Genomic DNA, 20,245 nt, shown 5'->3' on the forward strand with positions numbered 1-20,245 from the left:
CGTCTGTGGGCATCGGATGTAGTGGTGGTAACTGGTATAAACTAGTAAAAAATAGACTAGGCATCAAAATATTTTCAACCTCGGTTTGTACAAACTTTGAAGGCTCTAAAACTTGGAAATAATAGGGTCAATAATACAGTAGGTACTATAGCCTTGATTGTCATCTCATCCCACAAACACAATGAATTGTGAGTTTACAGTTGGTCCCATCCTATGCGATATAATATGTACAAAATGATTGTATTCAATTTTATATTCCTAAGATGTTTTTGCTGAAATTGATCAGTAATCATTAATCATTTAAGAGGTGACCATGAATCACCACAAAAGAACCTTATATATTATGTTCAATACCGTCAATGCGGTTCGATTTTTGTGTATTTTTTTTTTTATCTAGGCCGCAACTATATCAACCTGTATAATCATCACCTGCAGAGATGGTTGACTACGATATTTTGAACTCTCTATAACAGCTAGAAAAGTTTTTTTTTCCAGTATATGTATACCTTCTAGCCACATTTAAATTGCATTTGCTTGCAGATATTGAAAACGATGACTTTAAACAATTTAAATAAATTACTAATCTATACAATAATCATAAGGATTTAATATAATATATAAGCACCACAAGCTATGAATTTATAAAACGCATTCAATGACAAAGTAGAAATATTTGTTAACACATAATAATATAATGGGAATACCCTCTCCAGAACACAGCACGCCTCTATAGAGATGTATAAAAACAGCTATCATCGCATGTTATAGAGTTTCTATTGAACAAGTCTCCGCGAGCATAACCATATACCGGCTTTACGTGTAAACATGGCTGACATAACGTATTCGAGTGTGGACAACGAAGTATCCGACATTCTGAATAAGTGTTTCGTTACCAGCTTTCGAAATGGATACATTAAAGCTAACGATGTCGTGCTGCCCGTGTACTTCAAGAAGTTTGGACAACGTATACAGGACATGGACATCAGGGACGATGACATTTGGGTCTGCAGCTATCCAAAAACAGGTTTCAGTTTATTTAAATTTCCAATTAAAAACGTATTATAGTTGAAAAATATCAAACAAGACTTGTCACGAACAATTTAATTGACATCGCATTCCGTAGGTACAGTTTAAAATATCAACATAAGAATATATATCACTGCATAATAATTATCATTGTAAATGCAAGTATTTTTTGTATTGTATACATTTATTTATCAATTGTTAATAGTTCCTACTGTTGTCTGTTAACAATAATTATTTTCACCAAACTATAATAATCTACAGAAGACAATGAAAACAAGTTGAAAACTAAATAATTAAACTTGGTTTTGAGTAGTTCATTATAATAATATATGAGCATGACTCGATTGGCTATGTACTTGTAAACATGTTTATTGTATAATGATTTATATTGACTATTGTCTACATCTATGTGGATACGTTATTCTTTATTGATACACAGGTCATAAATATTATTATTCTATTGTACAATTTGATAATTTGTTCTTTTATTTTTATCAAATAGAAAGAATGTCCCTTAGGCTTTAGGTCTTTATTAAAAAAAATCACTATAATTTTATTATTTTTGTTACATTTCTAAAATATGAAATAAGGTCATTCGAAACAGCATAAGAAATACTAACTTTAAATACTATGGTAATTACTAATTGGTAAATATAGTGTAAACGTTACAAATGAAACTTAAAATGAATGTTGAAAAAGAAATATTTTACTGTACCTAACAAGTTGTATTGGTTAGAAATTATATATACAAATAAATTAAATCATAATTCAAGTGTATAATAATATTATTTACTTATATTTAAAATGCCTCGTATTTGGAATGCGAACACGCGGTGAATAATCGTTTTAAAATTTTTGAAATAAATAAAAAACCATTAACGTTTAATATGGACACACTTCAATACGTCATGTATACAGTATATATGATACACATAATAAGCGACCTGTTCAAAAATTATTTTTTTGAATATTTTGTTCGGGACGATCGAAGCGAGACGAATACTTGACACCGGCATTTTATCTTCACATTTTAATAGGTATTGTAACAGAAACAAATTACAAAGTACCCAACAAGTATTTAAAACACAACAATTACATTTACGACCTATTTATTATAATATTGGACACATTTTCTTGAGAAAAAAAAAATCAAAATAATAATATATATTCACGATGCTTGCCGTCCCAATAACGTGTATTGGTTTGAAAAACATTGTTATATATGTATTTTTAATTTAACATAATTACTAAAGGTAATAAATAACAACATTATACCTACACCATTATATTATTATATATTGTACATGTATATATTATAAGTATGGACTTGTTGAATAGGATGTCATAGATATAGCGAGGCGATGATTGACAAGCGAATATCATGTCATACCATTAATCAATAATAATAATAAAAAAGAAAGTGGTATTCTTCTTTTGTTGTCATATCATATTGCTTGGAGGCGTTTGTTTTTCGTGACTACAACCGAACGTATAAAAAAAGAAACCTATTGTGTTCTAGGAACCACGTGGTGTCAGGAGATGACGTGGTGTATTGCAAAAGATTTAGACTTCGAAGGTGCCAAACAATTTCTGCCCGAAAGATTTCCGTTTTTAGAGTAACTATACACTACGTATCTGTCATTATTCAGAAGAACGTAGGTACATTTTAATTTAACGATTGACATTATTGATTTGATTTTAGCCACACGCCACTATTTGACTATGAAAAAGTGCTGCCGGAAAAACCAGACCTCAAGCTACCGTTGTACGTGTCTGATTCGATCGAGTTCATAAATGGATTAAAATCTCCGAGATTTATCAAGACTCATTTACCTTACAAACTTCTGCCAAAAAAACTTAGAGATCAAAGCACTAAAGCTAAAGTAAGGCCCAACTTCCGAGTATTTACATACAATAGTAGGATCGTTTTTTTTGACAACTGTTTTGTGTCCAAAATCCCTTTAACATTAATATTACAATGTTACACATTATTTAAATAATATTATATTACATATTTTTGTAAACTTTTTTTTTTGTAAACTCACGTGCACTTAATCAATTATACCTTAAATGTAGGATTTGAATAAATTATATTGGTATATTACCAGCTATAGGTAGTACAATGTAATCCATATAATCAATAAAATAGCTATACTATAATTAGTATAGGTTATATAATTGTCAATGGGTTACATATTGTTAATATATATATGTAGGTAGGTAACATAAATGACACTTTAACTTGTAAGCCTCGACCTGTTAGGTTGTGTTGATAAAAATACATAATTTAGATTTTACAGGAGAAATCGACGTGTGGTATTGGTTGTTATTTAAATACAAGTTGATTATACTAAATATTGGGTTCGATTATGTTCTTATCTATGGTTTATCCGTTTTGAATGTTTGGTTTTTCTATGTATTTATCATGGAATATTAGGTATACATTACACAATATTTTTTAGTCAATATTAAAATTCAAGGATTCCTTTCAAAGCTTCAACGCGAATGATGACAGTCGCCCAATATTCAGCTTACATTTTTTTCTTGGGAGTACCACTTATTTAAACACTATGTTAAAATACCAAAAATAATTACAAAATCTCCTATGTCGAGGACTACACGACTATTTCACTTTATAATCATAGAGTTTTGGTATTCTTTTATTAAACATTTAACACAAAACAAACTGTATAACAATCTGGTAGAGTAAGTAACATCCTCTAATGCAGCTTATATGAAACACATTATATACCATATATAGTTCAACCATTTCATTATCATTAGAGCACGGATTTATTTGCATTAAAAACCAACCAAATATACGCTAAAAAATCCTAAATATGCATAAATATATGCACTAAAATGTTAAAACATGCACAAAAAATAAAAATATGCATAATAAAATTAGCAAAAAAATTATCGAACCCTACTATAAATACTTATCTACCTTTTTTTTTTGCAGGTAGTTTTAATCTATAAGAAAAAAAATAGGAATCAATTTATATTAAGAATGTATCTTAAAACAAATTTTAGTATTTAAAATCTTTATCTTATTATGTATTTTATTACCTCGACTATTGATCTAAGGTCATATTTGGGAAAACCGTTTATACCGACAAGTATACCTATTAATTTATTTTGATATTAATCGAAACTATAAAGATATGATATTTTTTTCTTATATTGTAATACTATACGTTTTAAAAATGTCTAAAAAAATCAAAATATGCACTAAAAGATGAAATATGCTATTAAAATTGTAAAATAAGCCCTTAAAATAAAAAAATGTCAAAATATGCAAAAATATGCGATAAAAAGTTTCATTTTTTAAATTGTCATGTCATGAAACAAATTGTGTGTTCACTTAGCATATCATACGATCAACCAGAATAAATATGCAAATGCATACAAATCCGCGCTCTAATTATCACGAAAAATCATCAAATAATAATATTACTATATACATTATACGTATTATCTTTTAGATCGTTTACGTGGCCAGAAATCCAAAAGACACTTGCCTTTCATATTTTCACCATTGTTGTTTATTAGAGGGATATACAGGAAATTTTGAAGATTTTTGTAAATTGTTTACCTCCGATTCCCGTGAGTAAATTCTCTGTAAAAATATGTAATATAAAGTGTAAAACAACGTACACTAACAACTTGTGCAATTAAGTCTGTTTCAGCCCATTTTTTGATCACATTCTTGGCTACTGGGACCGAAGAGAGGATTCGCAAGTACTTTTTTTGAAGTACGAAGACATGAAACAGGTAATTGATCAAACGTATTATTTTGATTTGCTCATATATGTGTTACAGATAATGTCCAGTGCTTGGCTAATGACTGGCTAAGTTAACGTTAAATTTAACCATATGTTTTGTCTATAATGACCAAATAACAATATAACCATACAATTTAAAGATCATTTACAAGCAATGGTTACATTTTAAATATTTATAATTCACCATTTTATCATATATTTACTTTTTAATTTACGACATGCTAAGTTAATAATAATAATAATAAGTTAAATTTATTGCAATATAAAAATAATATACATATAATTATAGAGTAATACTTAAATAAATAAAAGTTGCAACTCAGCCAAGTAAGCAAACAGCTTGTATGTGAATGATATGAGTTATTTCGATAAGTTATAATTTAAATAAACAAGAATGCATAATGTAATAGTATACAGCAATATTATTTAACACGAGAAGAAAGAAGAGACTACTTCAAATGTAAGAAGAAATAATATTAAAAGTAGTTTGATTCATCAATATTATATTTACGTAATAATATTAAAACTTTAACAATTGGACTTTGGGGTATAGTTGAACAATAACAATAAGAGAATTATTGTAATTTTGTTTAAATCTATTGAATTATAATAAATTATGTTAAGGCTGATAATTATCAGTTACATAAATTCCAAACATATACAAAAATAGTTCAAGTTCATAGATAGTTATTTATACATTTTTAAATAGATTAGATAGATTTAAATATTAGATTTTAAATTGAATACGCGATACATCATTAATATAAATTATAAACCAAATAGAACCTAACCTGTGGTACCAATAAATAAATAAATAATATTATATTCTTGACTAAATTTCCCGTCTAATGTACTTGTTGGGGTCTATTTGAAATAAAAGATTTTATTAAGTGTACCTATATCCTGTAATTTTATATTTTATAGGCAAATGAGTGACAAATATAAACTGTGCAGCCGTCTATACTCTCTAGGTGTTTATAATTTGGTCTAATCTTATTATGTCGTAATCGGTTGTATTTATCGATTGGTCCAAACTTTCTTTCCCTTCTAAAACATAGTACCTACTAATTACAATACACCAGATTTTTGGCAATAATATAATTTAAATATACCCAATTAACGAACCGTCGATTATAGGTACTTATACAAGGCTACAATTCTACAATTAATGAATTTAAGAGTATCTGCGATACCGCGGTACAATATGACATAACAAACCATGTCGTAGCCTGCGGGTCTCGAGTTAAATTAATATTTTTTGATTTATCAGATTTGATATTGAACAATTGTAATCAAATATTTTTTATTTATTTTTACGTAAATTACGTAAGCCTATTGATCATGAGCCACGCGTAGTTGCACATTGTTAATCATTAGTTACTGAAACCCGAAAGGTTGCCATAACCTAAAAGGCATGGTTAAACTTAACATTAGTCAAGAACATTATATAATATAAACATTATTTTAAAAACATTTTTTCATTTGTTTGAATAGGACTTACGTGCGGTAATTCGTCGAACAGGTCAATTTTTAGGCAAAGATTTGCTTGACGATCAGGTGTTGGTTTTGGAAGATCATTTAAGTTTCGAAAGCATGAAGAACAACAGAGCTGTCAATTACGAGCCAGTTATTGAGATTAATAAAACTCACAATTTAATTGACGCTGATGGAAGTTTTATGAGAAGTGGTACAGTGGGAGGAGGAAAACAAAAAATGTCACCGGAGTTTGTAAAAATTTTTGACGAATGGGAAGAGAAATGTCTGGGCAAAAGTGGATTAAAGTTTTAATGAAATTAATTAAGTATAGTTAACTATAGAGCCTATGGTGTTCGGTTTTTAATGCGAACGTAATAACAAAACTAATGATATTTATTTATTTATTTATTTTTATTATTATTTATTTATTTATTTTTATTATTTATTTATTTGATTGGTCATTCAACTTTGTATACGTTCCGTAAATTATTTCATAGGAAAATAATAAAATATACCTACAGTGAGTTTCACATAATGTGATCACTAGTTCATAGAATCAATCGTTAATTGGAATCAAAAACTTAAAAAACCTAACCGATTTGGTTACCTATCTATAAGTTATATCTTTGTAGTTTGTAGTTTGTATTGTTAAATTGACCTTTTTTGAGAGTCACTACTAAATTAATTTTTTTTATGACTTTAAATAGGTAGTCAAAATCATAGCTGATTACAATATTATAAATCCATATTAATTCTTAACATTTATTAAATAACATATTTAATATATCTTTAATATCTTTATTCATTTATTGGTTAGGCCAGCTGATAATTGTATTTCAAGAAGCATCTGTTTTCATGTACATATTGCAGATGATCTAATTGTTCTGAAATAGTGGCACCTATGATCTTAGTTTATGACAAAGCCAGACATTTTTATAAGCATACTTCAATAGCAGTCTAAATTCCCCAGCGTTGGCACACAAACGTTTATCCCATAGCTAGTTTTTTCATATGATGAAAACATATGTGCCAAGACTTTGGCTAATTGACACTTAGAGTGTCTGAAATATGCTCGTAAAAACGGTTGTTCTCTGAGTAAAATTGCTACATGATCAGGATAATTACATTGCCTGAAGTACGCACACGGAAACGGGGGTGTGCAGGGTTATAATATGACCGTAACCATAATAAAAACAAAATATTAGTTTTGAGAGTCCGTGTAAACACTGAACAAATAATAAATGATACATTATTTCGGATAAATTTTAAATACATATATAGGTACTTATAGAATATAGATTATGGGTACCTCTACCATAATTATACCATTATCATTATATTATGGTTAATGTACGAGAAGACATAAAACAAATAACATAAAACAGAATGATAAAATGGTAAAATCCAACTGTATCGTTGAATGAAATATGGAAATGCATGCCAGTAAACAGGACTTACTTGGTTTTGACTTCCAACTTCCAACGGCGCTCGATTCTAGCATTCCGCATATGAACTAAAATAGTCCAAGGTAGTTGTAGTATAATAATAGAGTAAACCCTTCTTTAGGTTATCATCACGGTGACACGGTTGTTCCAAAGTGGTTATCGTTATTTAGACAGGTAAAAGGATATGCGCGAACAGACACCATTCATAAATAAATTCCTATTGTAGAGTATTCAAATTTTCAGAGTTAATAAATAAGAATTTTATCAGGTATGTACCAATAGTGGTTTTATTTTTTCAACTCAATAATTGTATACTGTAAAATAAAAAATTATAAAATCATTCATTTTTGGCAGATTAATAGTTTATAGTATAATATTATTGTAGATATGTAAACTATTGAAAAAATAAAACTCTAAATCTCACATAGTATTGTGCCGACAGTCGTCGCGAACACACGCGTGTGCTTCGTGTCGTCGTTATTGTGCGCTATCGCGGGTCGTTCCGCTTATCTTAATTAATACATGTTATTATACATCGCTGCGTTATTCGATATCTTATCGTGGCGGCTCAGACCGTCGTCCAGCAATGGATTCGACGAACAACACTACTACGGCGACAACATTAATTTCCGTCGACCAAGCAATACTGGTACGTATGCAAAATGAAAATGAAACATTGCATAAACTTGTAATGGAATTACAAGCGAGTAATGCACAATTACAGAGCCAACTACTAGACATCCAAGTGAGTAATACTATTACCAATAATACTAATACTACCACTGCTATAAGTAAAAACGTACATAATGGAGCTGGCCACAGCTCAGTGATTAGTTCAAACGCGCAGACAAAACACACCCAACTAACAGATAATGATGTCATTCAATCAGTACCAAAAATATACAAACCACCACCAATCACAGCATGTGGTGTTAACGATATACAAAACTTAGTTACTATTTTAACTCGCGAAGAAGTCGCCGGCCACGAACAGCAACTAAAAACTTTCGCTAACGGTGACATAAAAATCTCTACAGAGGACGAACAGCAGTTTAGACGAACACTAAAAGCTCTTGAAATCAACAAAATCGAGTTTCATAGATTTCAATTGAAAGCTGAAAAAAAATTCCGGGTCGTAATACGTGGATTGCACCCAGAAACTGACATATGTGAAATCAAAAGAGACCTACTCGACAAAGGGTTTCCCGCTTGTGATGTCTCAAACATTCAAATTAAAAAAAAACTCAATCCCAATGATAAAAACAGTGAAACCAAGCGTATAAGATTGCCTTTATTTTTCGTAGACCTAGTTCCACAAGGAAATAATAAAGATATTTACAAGTTAGATAGTCTATGTTATCATAAAATCAAAATAGAACCACCAAGGAAGAAAAAAGATGTGCCACAGTGTAAAAACTGTCAGTCTTTTGGCCATACACAAAATTACTGCCACAAAAAACCAGTGTGTGTAAAATGTAGTGAAGATCATAGAACAGAAGACTGCCAAAAGTCAAAAAAATCAAAAGCTAAATGTGCTAATTGTGGTGAAGCTCACACAGCAAACTGGAAGGGCTGCTCTGCCTACAAAAAGGCAGAAGAAAGAGTACACCCAAAAAAGATCACTGCAGTACAACGCATTCAACAAAAACCAACGAAAACTGTCACAGCGGCCATCTCTTATGCACAGATGACAAGCTCTCCTAATATTAATACAACGCCTCAAACGTCCAATCAGCAACAACAGTCCAACGTAAACGACCCCTCGTTATTAGATATTTTATCTGCACTTACTAATATAACAAAATCGCTAGAAAAAGTCACATCTAGACTGGATAGATTAGAAAGTAATCAATCTAAGTCTAACAACAAAAGTCAAAAGAAAAAGTAATGAATCGCATATTGCGAATCATAGCATGGAACGCCAATGGGCTTGTTCAGCGCAAACAAGAACTCGATGACTTCTTGCACAATGAAAACATTGATATTGCTCTAGTATCAGAAATACATTTTACACCTTGGACTGTTCTAAAAATCAGAAATTATAATATCTATACCACTCTCCATCCTAGCGGTAAAGCTCGTGGAGGTACAGCGATATTTATAAAAGAATCCATTAAACATTTCGAGTTAGAAGAACACTCGCAATTATATTTGCAAGCCACAACCGTTAGGGTCAATGATGGAAACAATGACCTTACGGTTACGGCTATCTACTGCCCACCACAGGGAGGTGCAGATGAAACTAAATTCACTGACTTCTTCCGCAAGCTAGGAAATAGATTCATTGTTGGTGGAGACTACAATGCAAAACACACTCACTGGGGATCAAGACTAATCACCCAGAAAGGACGTGCCCTGTTCAAGACAATTAATACTATCAACGCTGGAACTATCTCCACCAGAAAACCAACTTACTGGCCAACCGACCCGAATAAGATACCTGACCTATTAGATTTTTTCGTGGTTAAAAATATCTCACCTAACTACGTTGAAGTTGAGGGACTAATAGAATTATCGTCCGACCATATTCCTGTGTTACTTTCACTAAGTTCAAATGTCATTATGAAAGAACGGAAAATCTTTCTCACAAACAAAAGAACAGATTGGGACCTCTTTAGGACTACCCTCGAAGAAACCACCACGCTTTCAGTGAAGTTAAAAACACCATCAGACATTGAAGTGGTAGTACAAAAACTAACTAAGGATATCACGGAAGCAATAAAAGTGGCAACACCAATAATTCCAGGAGGAAATAACCGAGAGATCACCTACCCGCTTGAAATTAGAGAACTAGTTCAACAAAAGCGTAAGGCGAGAAGAACCTGGCATAGAACTCGACATCCAGAGGATAAAACTAATTGGAACCGTATTAGTAAAATATTACGTGACAAAATTAACGAAATGAAAAACGAAACATTTAAATCGTACTTGAGTGGCCTATCTGCAACGGATGATACCGATTACTCATTATGGAAAGCCACAAGACGCATTAAAAGACCTCATACCCACGTGCCACCTATTCGAAAAATAGATGGTACTTGGGCACGCAGTGAGCAAGACAAAGCTGAAGTATACGCCCAATACCTTGAGAATGTATTTCAACCAAATGATATCGCATCCGAACTCGATGTAATACAATGCCCACCACTCAACGAAATAAGAGAAAAAATACGGTTTTTCACACCTCTAGAAGTCGCCCATGAAATCGATAACAACATCAACCCAAAAAAGGCACCTGGTTTCGACGAGATCAGCCCACGCATACTTAAAGAGTTACCAAAGAAGACGATTATCCTTTTGACACATATTTACAACGCAATCTTACGACTCGAAAGTTTCCCTATGCAATGGAAAAAGGCGCAAGTGATCATGCTACTAAAACCAGGTAAGCCACCAGAACAAGCTACCTCGTACAGACCAATATCGCTTCTCCCAAGCATGTCAAAGCTCTTTGAAAAACTACTTCTTAAACGCTTAAAACCTCTTATAGAAGCAAGACACCTTATACCAGACCATCAGTTTGGATTTAGGAACAAACATTCTACTATTGAACAAGTTCATCGAGTCACCAATGTAATAAGCAAGGCTTTTGAGGAAAAAAAATACTGCTGCGGAGTGTTTCTAGATGTAGCCCAAGCCTTTGATAAGGTTTGGCACAAAGGACTACTTATAAAACTACGAGAGCAACTACCACACACATGGTGTGCACTCTTAGAATCTTATTTGACCGAAAGACAATTTAGAGTTGTACACGAAGAAGCGATCACAAGTTGGAAAAACACACTAGCAGGAGTTCCACAAGGTAGTGTACTGGGACCAATCCTTTATCTACTCTACACAGCTGACATCCCAACCAATGGTAACTCAATGACAGCTATGTTTGCTGACGACACTGCAATTTTAGCAACAAGCAGTAATCAACAGACTGCGACCGAAAACGTACAGGCCTCAATCAATCACATCTCTAATTGGACAAGGAAATGGAAAATCAAGATTAATAAAGATAAGTCAATGCACGTAAATTATACACTACGTAAAACTGAAAATCTCCGAATTTTGCTGGATGACACGTCAATTCCACAAAAAGACTCAGTGAAATATCTGGGTATGCACCTTGATTCTCGCCTTAACTGGAAGCATCACGTCCGTCAAAAAAAACTACAAATTCAAGAAAAAATGCGCAAACTATACTGGTTAGTTGGAAGACGTTCCACACTAGACCTGACGAGCAAACGGCTTTTATATATAGCTATTATCAAACCGATATGGACTTATGGCATACAACTGTGGGGTTGTGCCAGCAAATCCAACATCGAAGTCATCCAACGCTGTCAGAATATCGCCCTTCGTACCATTGTTGCAGCATACCGGTACGACAGGAATGAAATCATCCATCGAGACTTGAATATATCATCCATCCAAGATGAAATCAAAAAGTTTGCCAACAAACATGCGAAAAAACTCGAGCTGCATCCCAATGCAAGTGCAAAACAACTTCTTGACAACTCGCAAGACATTAGACGACTCAAACGCTTAAAGCCATATGACCTAGTTTAAGTAACGTAAGCTAAGGTAAGGGACTATCTCACCGGAGGTACAACCCCAAACATGTTAACGCATAATATATAAGTAATCATTGTCACTTACTCATAATATTATCGTATACTACCCTTTATGTATTGTATTTATAAAGACTTTCGGTCGTTTAAATAAAGATGCCATTGGCAGTTTAAAAAAAAAAAAAAAAATCTCACATAAAAATATAATATTATAATTTATGAATGCCACAAAATTTGAATTTTCTACTATAAAAAATGTACATAATATACTAAATGATGTCTGTTCTAGGTTCCTGCGGTATTTTGACTATAGAAATATGGACGTGTGGCGTCCTCTATTCATATGCCTCGAAAATGTAAAAATGATTATAATCATATTATACACATACATTTGATTCAAAACAATCGAAACCAAACGTTTTCAGCTCCACTTTCTCCATAAGCTACTCAAGGTCTAGAAAGAGACAATCACATATTATATTATATTGAACCACGAGTGAATAATATTGTTCCAACGTAGGTATAAACGTCGTAACAACGACATAGCCACCCTGCCTGTACGAGCGCATTTAGGTACTGATTTCAAAGGATTAATATTATCTAATTGCTCCGCTCATCAAAATCTAAAATTAAATGCTGAATGAATATAGGTAGTTAGTTTGATATAACTTTATAACTATATTATGTGCACATTCATTTGGCACTGAGGGTGACGGTAATCTTAAGGGGAGTTTAAAGACTCCAGTATTATCCTTATTTATTCAACAGGAAGTTGTGTGCAAATTTCCACACCACCTTTGCGAAAAACGGCAACATTGGAATAATGAAGTCCGTTTAAATGCATGAGGTATTACACATGGCACGTTTTTTTTATTGTGGTATCCCCGTTAAGGCCTAATCCACACGTACAAATAAAGCTTCAAATTTTATCCACACTTTCACCACAAAGTAATTTACTGTTAATGATCAATGGTGGATAAGTTTGTTTTTAATGTATCTATATAAGAAATGTTTTATAGGTATGTGTTTTGACGAAAGATCATCACGATTGACAATAATAAGAAAAATAATTATGTAATGATGGTAAAATTTGCAAAAGTCTGTCCATGATTGGATTAGACATTTGGGAATTCGATGGATGCAGCTTGAGTTTTTTTTTATATGGCGAATCTGTGGATTTCATTTTAAATCAATAGGCAACATTACTAGACTTTAATTATTTAAATTATTAAACACACGCACTGGTGAATTATTATTGAAAATAATTTATTTTAATAGGTACTGTTAATTTTTTCTGCCAACACTCGTAAATTTATAAGTTACACGGGTTCATTTAAATTAGGAACTTGACTTTTTTTAATACACCCATATGGATATTGGTGAAAAATGTAACAGTTACAATAAACCAACGTTAGAATAGTGGCAATAAATATATAAACCATTCAAGTAATTTTAAATAAATTAAATTGACACTTAATTTGCACTTAAACTCTTGTAAAGGAGCTGCCTGTAAAAATATGTATATTATAAGGTATAAGTTATAACAATAGTGCTCGGAAGTTGTCGGAGCTAAATAAAGAAAAATATGCACAAAAAAATTGTAAAATATGCATGAAAAAAATGTCAAATATGCAAAATAGTTTGATAAAATTTTAAACTCCAAAAAATCCATTTTCTGTTGTTATTAAATTGTACTAAAAGAAAAGTAAAATTTGAAAAAATACATTTATAATATTTAAAATATGGTGAAAAACTGCATGGAATTTTGACATTTTATTGAACTGAAAAAAATATATTCGTAAAGATAGTATATCGGAATAAAATGCGTATCGCACCGTTTTCGTTAGAACTTAAACGAATAGTCGATATATTGTGGTGATAACAATAAATACCTACCTACATTCATAATATGGAGTTATATATTCAATATTATTATTAAAATACACAGCTTAAAAAAGAAAAAAATCAGTTAATTTTTTTTCAAATAGGTAATCCTAGATAAAAAACTAACTTGGAACCCGCACATTTCTTTGAAACTACAACAAGGTTACCAACGTCTTAAAATTCTTTACCCCTCAATCAACCGTCAAACCGCCTTAAGCTGGAATTGCTCCCTGCTTCTTTACAAGCAAATTCTACGACCTTTAGTTCTCTATGCTGCCCCTATCTGGGGAAACTGTGCCAAAACTCACATCAATAAGATCCAAGTATTCCAATCCAAGATATTACGCACAATATCCAACGCCCCTTGGTTCATCAGAAACGAAGCACTCCGCACAGACTTCAAACTCCCATCAATCAAAGACTACATACAAGATCTACGATCAATTTTTTTAGCCAACTAAACAACGCCAGTAGCGCAAAACATTTCAAACTAAGTGATAAGCCTACCCTCCGGCGTTTCAAACGCGGACGTCCTCATGACGCCCTATCTCAACTCCAATAATATTAAAAAAAATACTTCACCTTTAAATTTACAATTCTTTTTATTGTATCATTATATATATTTATCGATGTAAATGCCCGAAATTTGTTGAAAATAATTGTAATTAATTACGCTTATCAACTGTCTAAATGTTAATTATCGTTACTATTTTATCATTAAGTTAGATGACCTTGTGTGTCAGGAACACTTTAAACTAATAAAAATTAAAAATTAACGAAATTTGCGAAATATGCATTTTCAATATTCAATTTTTAGACTGACCATTGTATAGCTTGGATTTTTTTAGCTTAGTGTTCTATAAATCGACAATATAGAATAATATACAACTCCTTCAGTCCTACAACTTCTGAGCCCTAATTATAACATTTAAAATACTATCCTCGTCATCAACTATTTTCATTTATATGTATTATTGTGAAATATTTTTAAACCATTAATGCATTATTATTAATTTCATTCCCATTGAGAACTACTAATAATGCGTAAAAAATTAAAAATTAAAATTCTCACTCATGCATTTTCTAATCATAACCAGCGATATGGGAGAGAGCATTAAAATAAGGACTTCCGTACGACCTTTTCTTTTTTCGGTATCGACGACGTAGCTGGAACTTCTTGCGAATTACTTTGACAACTTCCGTACGGCCTGCAGTGTTTAATTTTGATTGTTTTAAGTAGAGGGAAAACAATTAAATTCATTTATAACTTTACTTTTAAGTTTAAACACTCGATATTAAATCTAAAATTAAAAAATAAAAAATAAAAATAAAACTAATTGGATACATTTGAAACAATTCACCGTTGAAAATATTACGGTACAAATAAACAAATAAATTCTATTCGATTAAACATTTACGTATAGGCACAAAACAATATAGTCTCTTTTTAGCCAGCACTGTATTACACTTATATTTATTTACTATATAGCCAACATAATATCAATTTTTTATGGGTGGGTATAATATATATAGTGTATCGCAGTTTATTTGTATTTCAAAGTAAAGGTTACTAAATACTTAAATTCCTACCAGCGTCCAGAGTTATACTTAAATTTTAAATTTTAAAATATGTGTTATACACCATTATAACTTATATCATTATAATATGTATGTATAATGTAATATTTATGCATTCAAAACAGTTTAAACTCAGTTTAATGTGATAAATACCTAATAATTAAAACTAAAATTAAATTAAAATAATACTATAATATTAATATTATACTAATACTATTCTAGTTATAAGTTTATAATGTTAAAATTACATTTTTTGAGAGTCATTACTGGATAAATTAATCATCTTTATGATCAACAGGTCGTCAAAATCAAAGCTGATTACAATATTATCATAAATTCATATTCATTTTTAACATTTATTAAATAACATTTTAATATTTATGTAATTTTAGGCGAGTATTTAAAAATACGCGATGCTCAAATGCAATCTATTATTGATAGCGTTTTTTCTATATAGTTAACTGTTTCCATTACCCTGTATGTGTAATGTGGTTTAATTTTGTTATATTTTTAAGTATGATAATAAAGAATAGTTAAAAAAATAAATATGTTATATGGAATCAACCTTTAGTTAGGAGCACCAAATTACCTGCACTACTGTCATCACTTTTCACATTATTCGGAACTCGCTATATATAATATAAATATATTATCATATAGTTCATAATATTAAGCAATAAACTAAAATATTTAAAATGTTTACTAGAAAATTAGTGAGTCCTATTGACTATAACTAGTATAAATTACTAGCTGATTATAACCAATGGTTGGAGGTATGAGTCTTGTTAATATCTATATATTTTAACTACTTGAAATTAGAACAAGAATTTATTAATATGACAATATGTAGTTTTATAATATAATATTTTTTTATTAAAATTGGATTGAAAAAAAGAATAAATATTTATTATTTGCAATATAATATCTCTATATACCTTTAAGACCGTAGTACAATAAACATATTGATATTAAATTAATTAAATATAATTAAAATAATTATATTATAAAAATGATGCGTGTCAATGTTTGAGGAAAGCAGTCATTCATTAAAAACACTCTTTGGTTAAATACAAACTTAATAGTATATTATAATAATTAATATGATAGGTCATTGTGTGAGTTTAAATTGTTGATCGGCATTATTAAAATAACACCAAATTATTTTTAGTTGAAGGTTTGTGCGTCTATAAGATGTTTCTCTTTTAAAATATTTAAATTGTATGTATTTTAATGTAAAGTCGGTGTAACGTATTTTAGGCTGTAAGATTTTGATTTTTTTGTAGCATGGATAATTTAGTAAAAAAATGTCTGTTATTTGGAACTGATTCCAAATCTATGAAAAAGAGTTAGTAGGTACCTACGCCGGTAAGCCTATAATGACTTATATTTTCGTTTTAATTTACTTTAATTCTCTTTAAGTGGATGGATATAAATTCAGGAAAACTATTATATAGGATTTAACATTTTGAACTGAGCGATGATAATCAGTAAAATCTTTCAAAAATAGCAAAGAAGAATTTAGAATTTTCATTAAAACTTTAAATTGTTATTTAATAATATAATTTGTACATTTAACGTTTTATACATGTTTATTATACGTAGTTCTTATTGTCTGGATGCTTATAAACTAAGAGTGATACAAAAATAATTTTCATATATATAAATAGTGTCAATTATATCAATTTGTCTCAAAAGCTAGGTCAGTCCCTTTCAAATTTTCCTCTGTGAATTTGTCGAATTTTGCCGATAGCTCTTCCGACATGTAGTTTTTCCAGTCCCCAACTTTTCCCTTCCTAATAAATGTTTCGTCGGGATTCGTCTCTTTCGATGGTTGTTTTTCCATCATAGCAAGTATTGGTTCCAAATTCAAAGCAGGGTTCTTCTTCATGCTGTTGAAGCTCAAATGATCTTCCAGAGCAGAAACCTGTTCATCAGTCAAGTGTTTGTCGAGAAAATCTGATACCTGTCTGATGGCTCCTTTCAGGTCCTATAATATTGTACAACCAAGACGTTATTATTATTAGATATTTTTAATACATATAATTGAGGATCAATAAAAATATAATTAAATTAAATTTTCTACATATAAATTAATGATATAGACACCTAAAAAAGTGGTGATATGCAACTAAACATGCACCATTAATAATACATGTAGACTAGTAGTGTAGTGAAGTAAGCCAATGTTTTAAAAATTTTCTATTTAAATATTATTATATAAGAGAAATATGAAAATTATTTTTTGCTAAAAATTTAAAGAATAAAATTTATTTTTTAAAGTAAATTTATACATTTATAATCTTTTTATAAAAATATTACTAAATATTGATGATTTATATATTATATCATGACAATAAAATCAATGGTATTTAAAATGGTAAAATGTATTTATCCTTTAAATTATTAAAAAGTTATAAAATACCTACCATGCAATAAAACCAATAGGTACACACAAAATTATATTCATTAAAAATAAAACCCCCCCAAAAAATAAGCATTAAATATTTTTAAATTTTTCGAGATTCGAGACACGGTTTTTTTTATCAAATCAGATTTCTTTTATTTACATTCCGAGCTACATATTAGTAGGTTTATGCGAATCCATTAGTGAGCCCAGCTTATGACGACTGCCTATAGTAGGCACAGTCAGTAATTTCGACATCATAGACAATAACCACCTGCACGACCCTCGATCTCACCTTTTTCATGTCCTCGTACTTGATGAACAGCACGTTGGGCTCGTCTCTTTGCTCCCAGAAGCCCAGTATGTGATCCCAAATGGGACCGATCGGTGTCTTGCCCTGTATGAAGAGATCGCAAAACTCTTCGAACGACCCGTGTAAGCCGTGTATTAGTTTGCAATAGTGGTAATAAGACACGCACATGTCCTTTGGGTTGCGTGTCACGTAGACGATTTTCGGTTTCACGTTGTCCAACTGTTCGGGCAACAACGGGACTGGCAAATGTGTTTTTATGAACCTGGGCGACGCCATGTTCTCCACCTGTTCCACCGAGTTGCCCAGTTCGTCTTTCAATTTGCTCGTGTCGTTGCCCATAAGAGCTGTTAACCTAAATCATATATCGAATCGATGTAGGTAGGTATAGGTATAATATAAATTATATCGTACTGTAAGACGACAAACGTATCGAAAACTGGCGTAAGTATATTATCATACGATTACGGAATACGGTAATTGCTGTAGTTAAGTCGGATTGAGCCGGTTCCGACAACCTGTGCGATTTGTGATTAACGCGCCGCGATATTCGATTTTGTGTCATTAATTATTTTGGTGCAAAATATTATTATCCTCGTTAAAATAAGGAGTCATATTTTATTAATAGGTCGGTTGCCTTTGACCATTATTTTTGATTAAACCGATTATGTAGGTAAATAAATAAATACAATATGTAATTATTTATCTCCACAAAAATAATTAAAATATTTTGGTTTTTAAGATAAAGCAGTAAATTTGATTTCATAAAAAATACGTTTATATGTTTTTACATTTTTTATCCACAACACATTTTATAATAATAAATCAACGACATATTTAACTAAGTATATACATTATAGTTAATCGCAGTGTAGACGGTGTTATAATTAAATCGTTTTTATATGGTAAATAGTTATAGCATATTATATTTTATTAAAATATGGTCAATAATTTATATATTATATATCAATGTTATTTCCGTATTTATAATAGGATATAATATAATATATTTTAATAGATGTCAATGAAAAGTTTGTTTTATAGTAAAATATAAGCATAGTAATAACTAATAAGTATAGAATTTGTTGAAGGTGTATCTCACTCTAATAACGGTGTCCTTAGTTGTCCAATCATGCTCTTGGCTTTTACAAAATCCAAGTCATTGCAAATACACCAAACCATTTCTTGAGCCCAGGTACTTCCTATGATAAATTTAATAGAGACAAAAAAATTGTAATCAGTGTCAAAGTATTAGTCATGCCCACAAACAACTCCGCACTATTGTTGTAAAATGCAGTGTCGTTGTTCACATCTCGTTAAACATCCGGAAGTAAATTACTAAAACTATTACCTGTTCTTGGATACGATACAAGCCACACATCATCAGGTCTGACCTCCATGTTTTTAATTCTCTGGCCCAAATCCTTGTACTTGGGCGGAAGTATACATTTTCCTGGGTTGACTTCGATCAGACAGTCTTTGACGCCGAACAAATCGTCCAGTCTCTTAGCGATTTTATCCTCAAGATTTTCGTACTTTATATACATCTTTAAAAATGTATATACTATAATATGAAATAAATGTTAAATTTGTTTTTCTATAAAGCAAGCAGACAACGTTGTAGTCCAGTTGTGAAGTGCGACTCGACTGAATTGAATTTGATCAGTATGATCGTTTTCTTCTTTTAAACTATACTTTCTCCTAAACTTGTTCTTGGGGGAAGTGAAAGTAATGTGTAAACTAATTCACTTTCTCTTGCGTAATTACGAAGACCGATA

The 20,245-nt window shown here is 30.9% G+C and overlaps 2 protein-coding genes across 2 annotated transcripts; one reads left to right on the forward strand and one right to left on the reverse strand.

Moving 5' to 3' along the window:
• Window positions 1–760: 760 nt before the first annotated feature.
• Window positions 761–7,080, forward strand: LOC132946890 (luciferin sulfotransferase-like). Its single transcript, XM_061017002.1, has 6 exons — window positions 761–1,024; window positions 2,546–2,642; window positions 2,729–2,909; window positions 4,512–4,632; window positions 4,706–4,800; window positions 6,306–7,080. Exons 1-6 carry the CDS (start codon window positions 826–828, stop codon window positions 6,597–6,599), a joined length of 987 nt encoding a protein of 328 aa, XP_060872985.1. The 5' UTR covers window positions 761–825; the 3' UTR covers window positions 6,600–7,080.
• Window positions 7,081–17,276: 10,196 nt separating this feature from the next.
• On the reverse strand, window positions 17,277–20,163 carry LOC132946314 (luciferin sulfotransferase-like). Its single transcript, XM_061016244.1, has 4 exons — window positions 19,819–20,163; window positions 19,570–19,669; window positions 18,453–18,822; window positions 17,277–17,740 (listed from the first exon to the last, which is right to left on the reverse strand). The coding sequence occupies exons 1-4, from the start codon at window positions 20,012–20,014 to the stop codon at window positions 17,432–17,434; spliced, it is 975 nt and encodes a 324-aa protein (XP_060872227.1). The 5' UTR covers window positions 20,015–20,163; the 3' UTR covers window positions 17,277–17,431.
• Between the last annotated feature and the right edge of the window lie 82 nt (window positions 20,164–20,245).

This window comes from Metopolophium dirhodum, chromosome 6 (genome assembly GCF_019925205.1).
Source record: "Metopolophium dirhodum isolate CAU chromosome 6, ASM1992520v1, whole genome shotgun sequence".
NCBI lineage: Eukaryota > Metazoa > Arthropoda > Insecta > Hemiptera > Aphididae > Metopolophium > Metopolophium dirhodum.

What these genes read in the sequence shown, in the direction of transcription:
- LOC132946314 (XM_061016244.1), bottom strand. Translation starts at nt 20,014, where the DNA reads ATGTATATAAAGTACGAAAATCTTGAGGATAAAATCGCTAAGAGACTG. An exon ending in TGTATCGTATCCAAGAACAG is followed by an intron (nt 19,670 to 19,818) that starts GTAATAGTTTTA and finishes AATTTATCATAG; the next exon opens with GAAGTACCTGGGCTCAAGAA. An exon ending in CTAAGGACACCGTTATTAGA is followed by an intron (nt 18,823 to 19,569) that starts GTGAGATACACC and finishes TATATGATTTAG; the next exon opens with GTTAACAGCTCTTATGGGCA.
- LOC132946890 (XM_061017002.1), top strand. Translation starts at nt 826, where the DNA reads ATGGCTGACATAACGTATTCGAGTGTGGACAACGAAGTATCCGACATT. An exon ending in ATCAAAGCACTAAAGCTAAA is followed by an intron (nt 2,910 to 4,511) that starts GTAAGGCCCAAC and finishes ATTATCTTTTAG; the next exon opens with ATCGTTTACGTGGCCAGAAA. An exon ending in AGTACGAAGACATGAAACAG is followed by an intron (nt 4,801 to 6,305) that starts GTAATTGATCAA and finishes TTGTTTGAATAG; the next exon opens with GACTTACGTGCGGTAATTCG.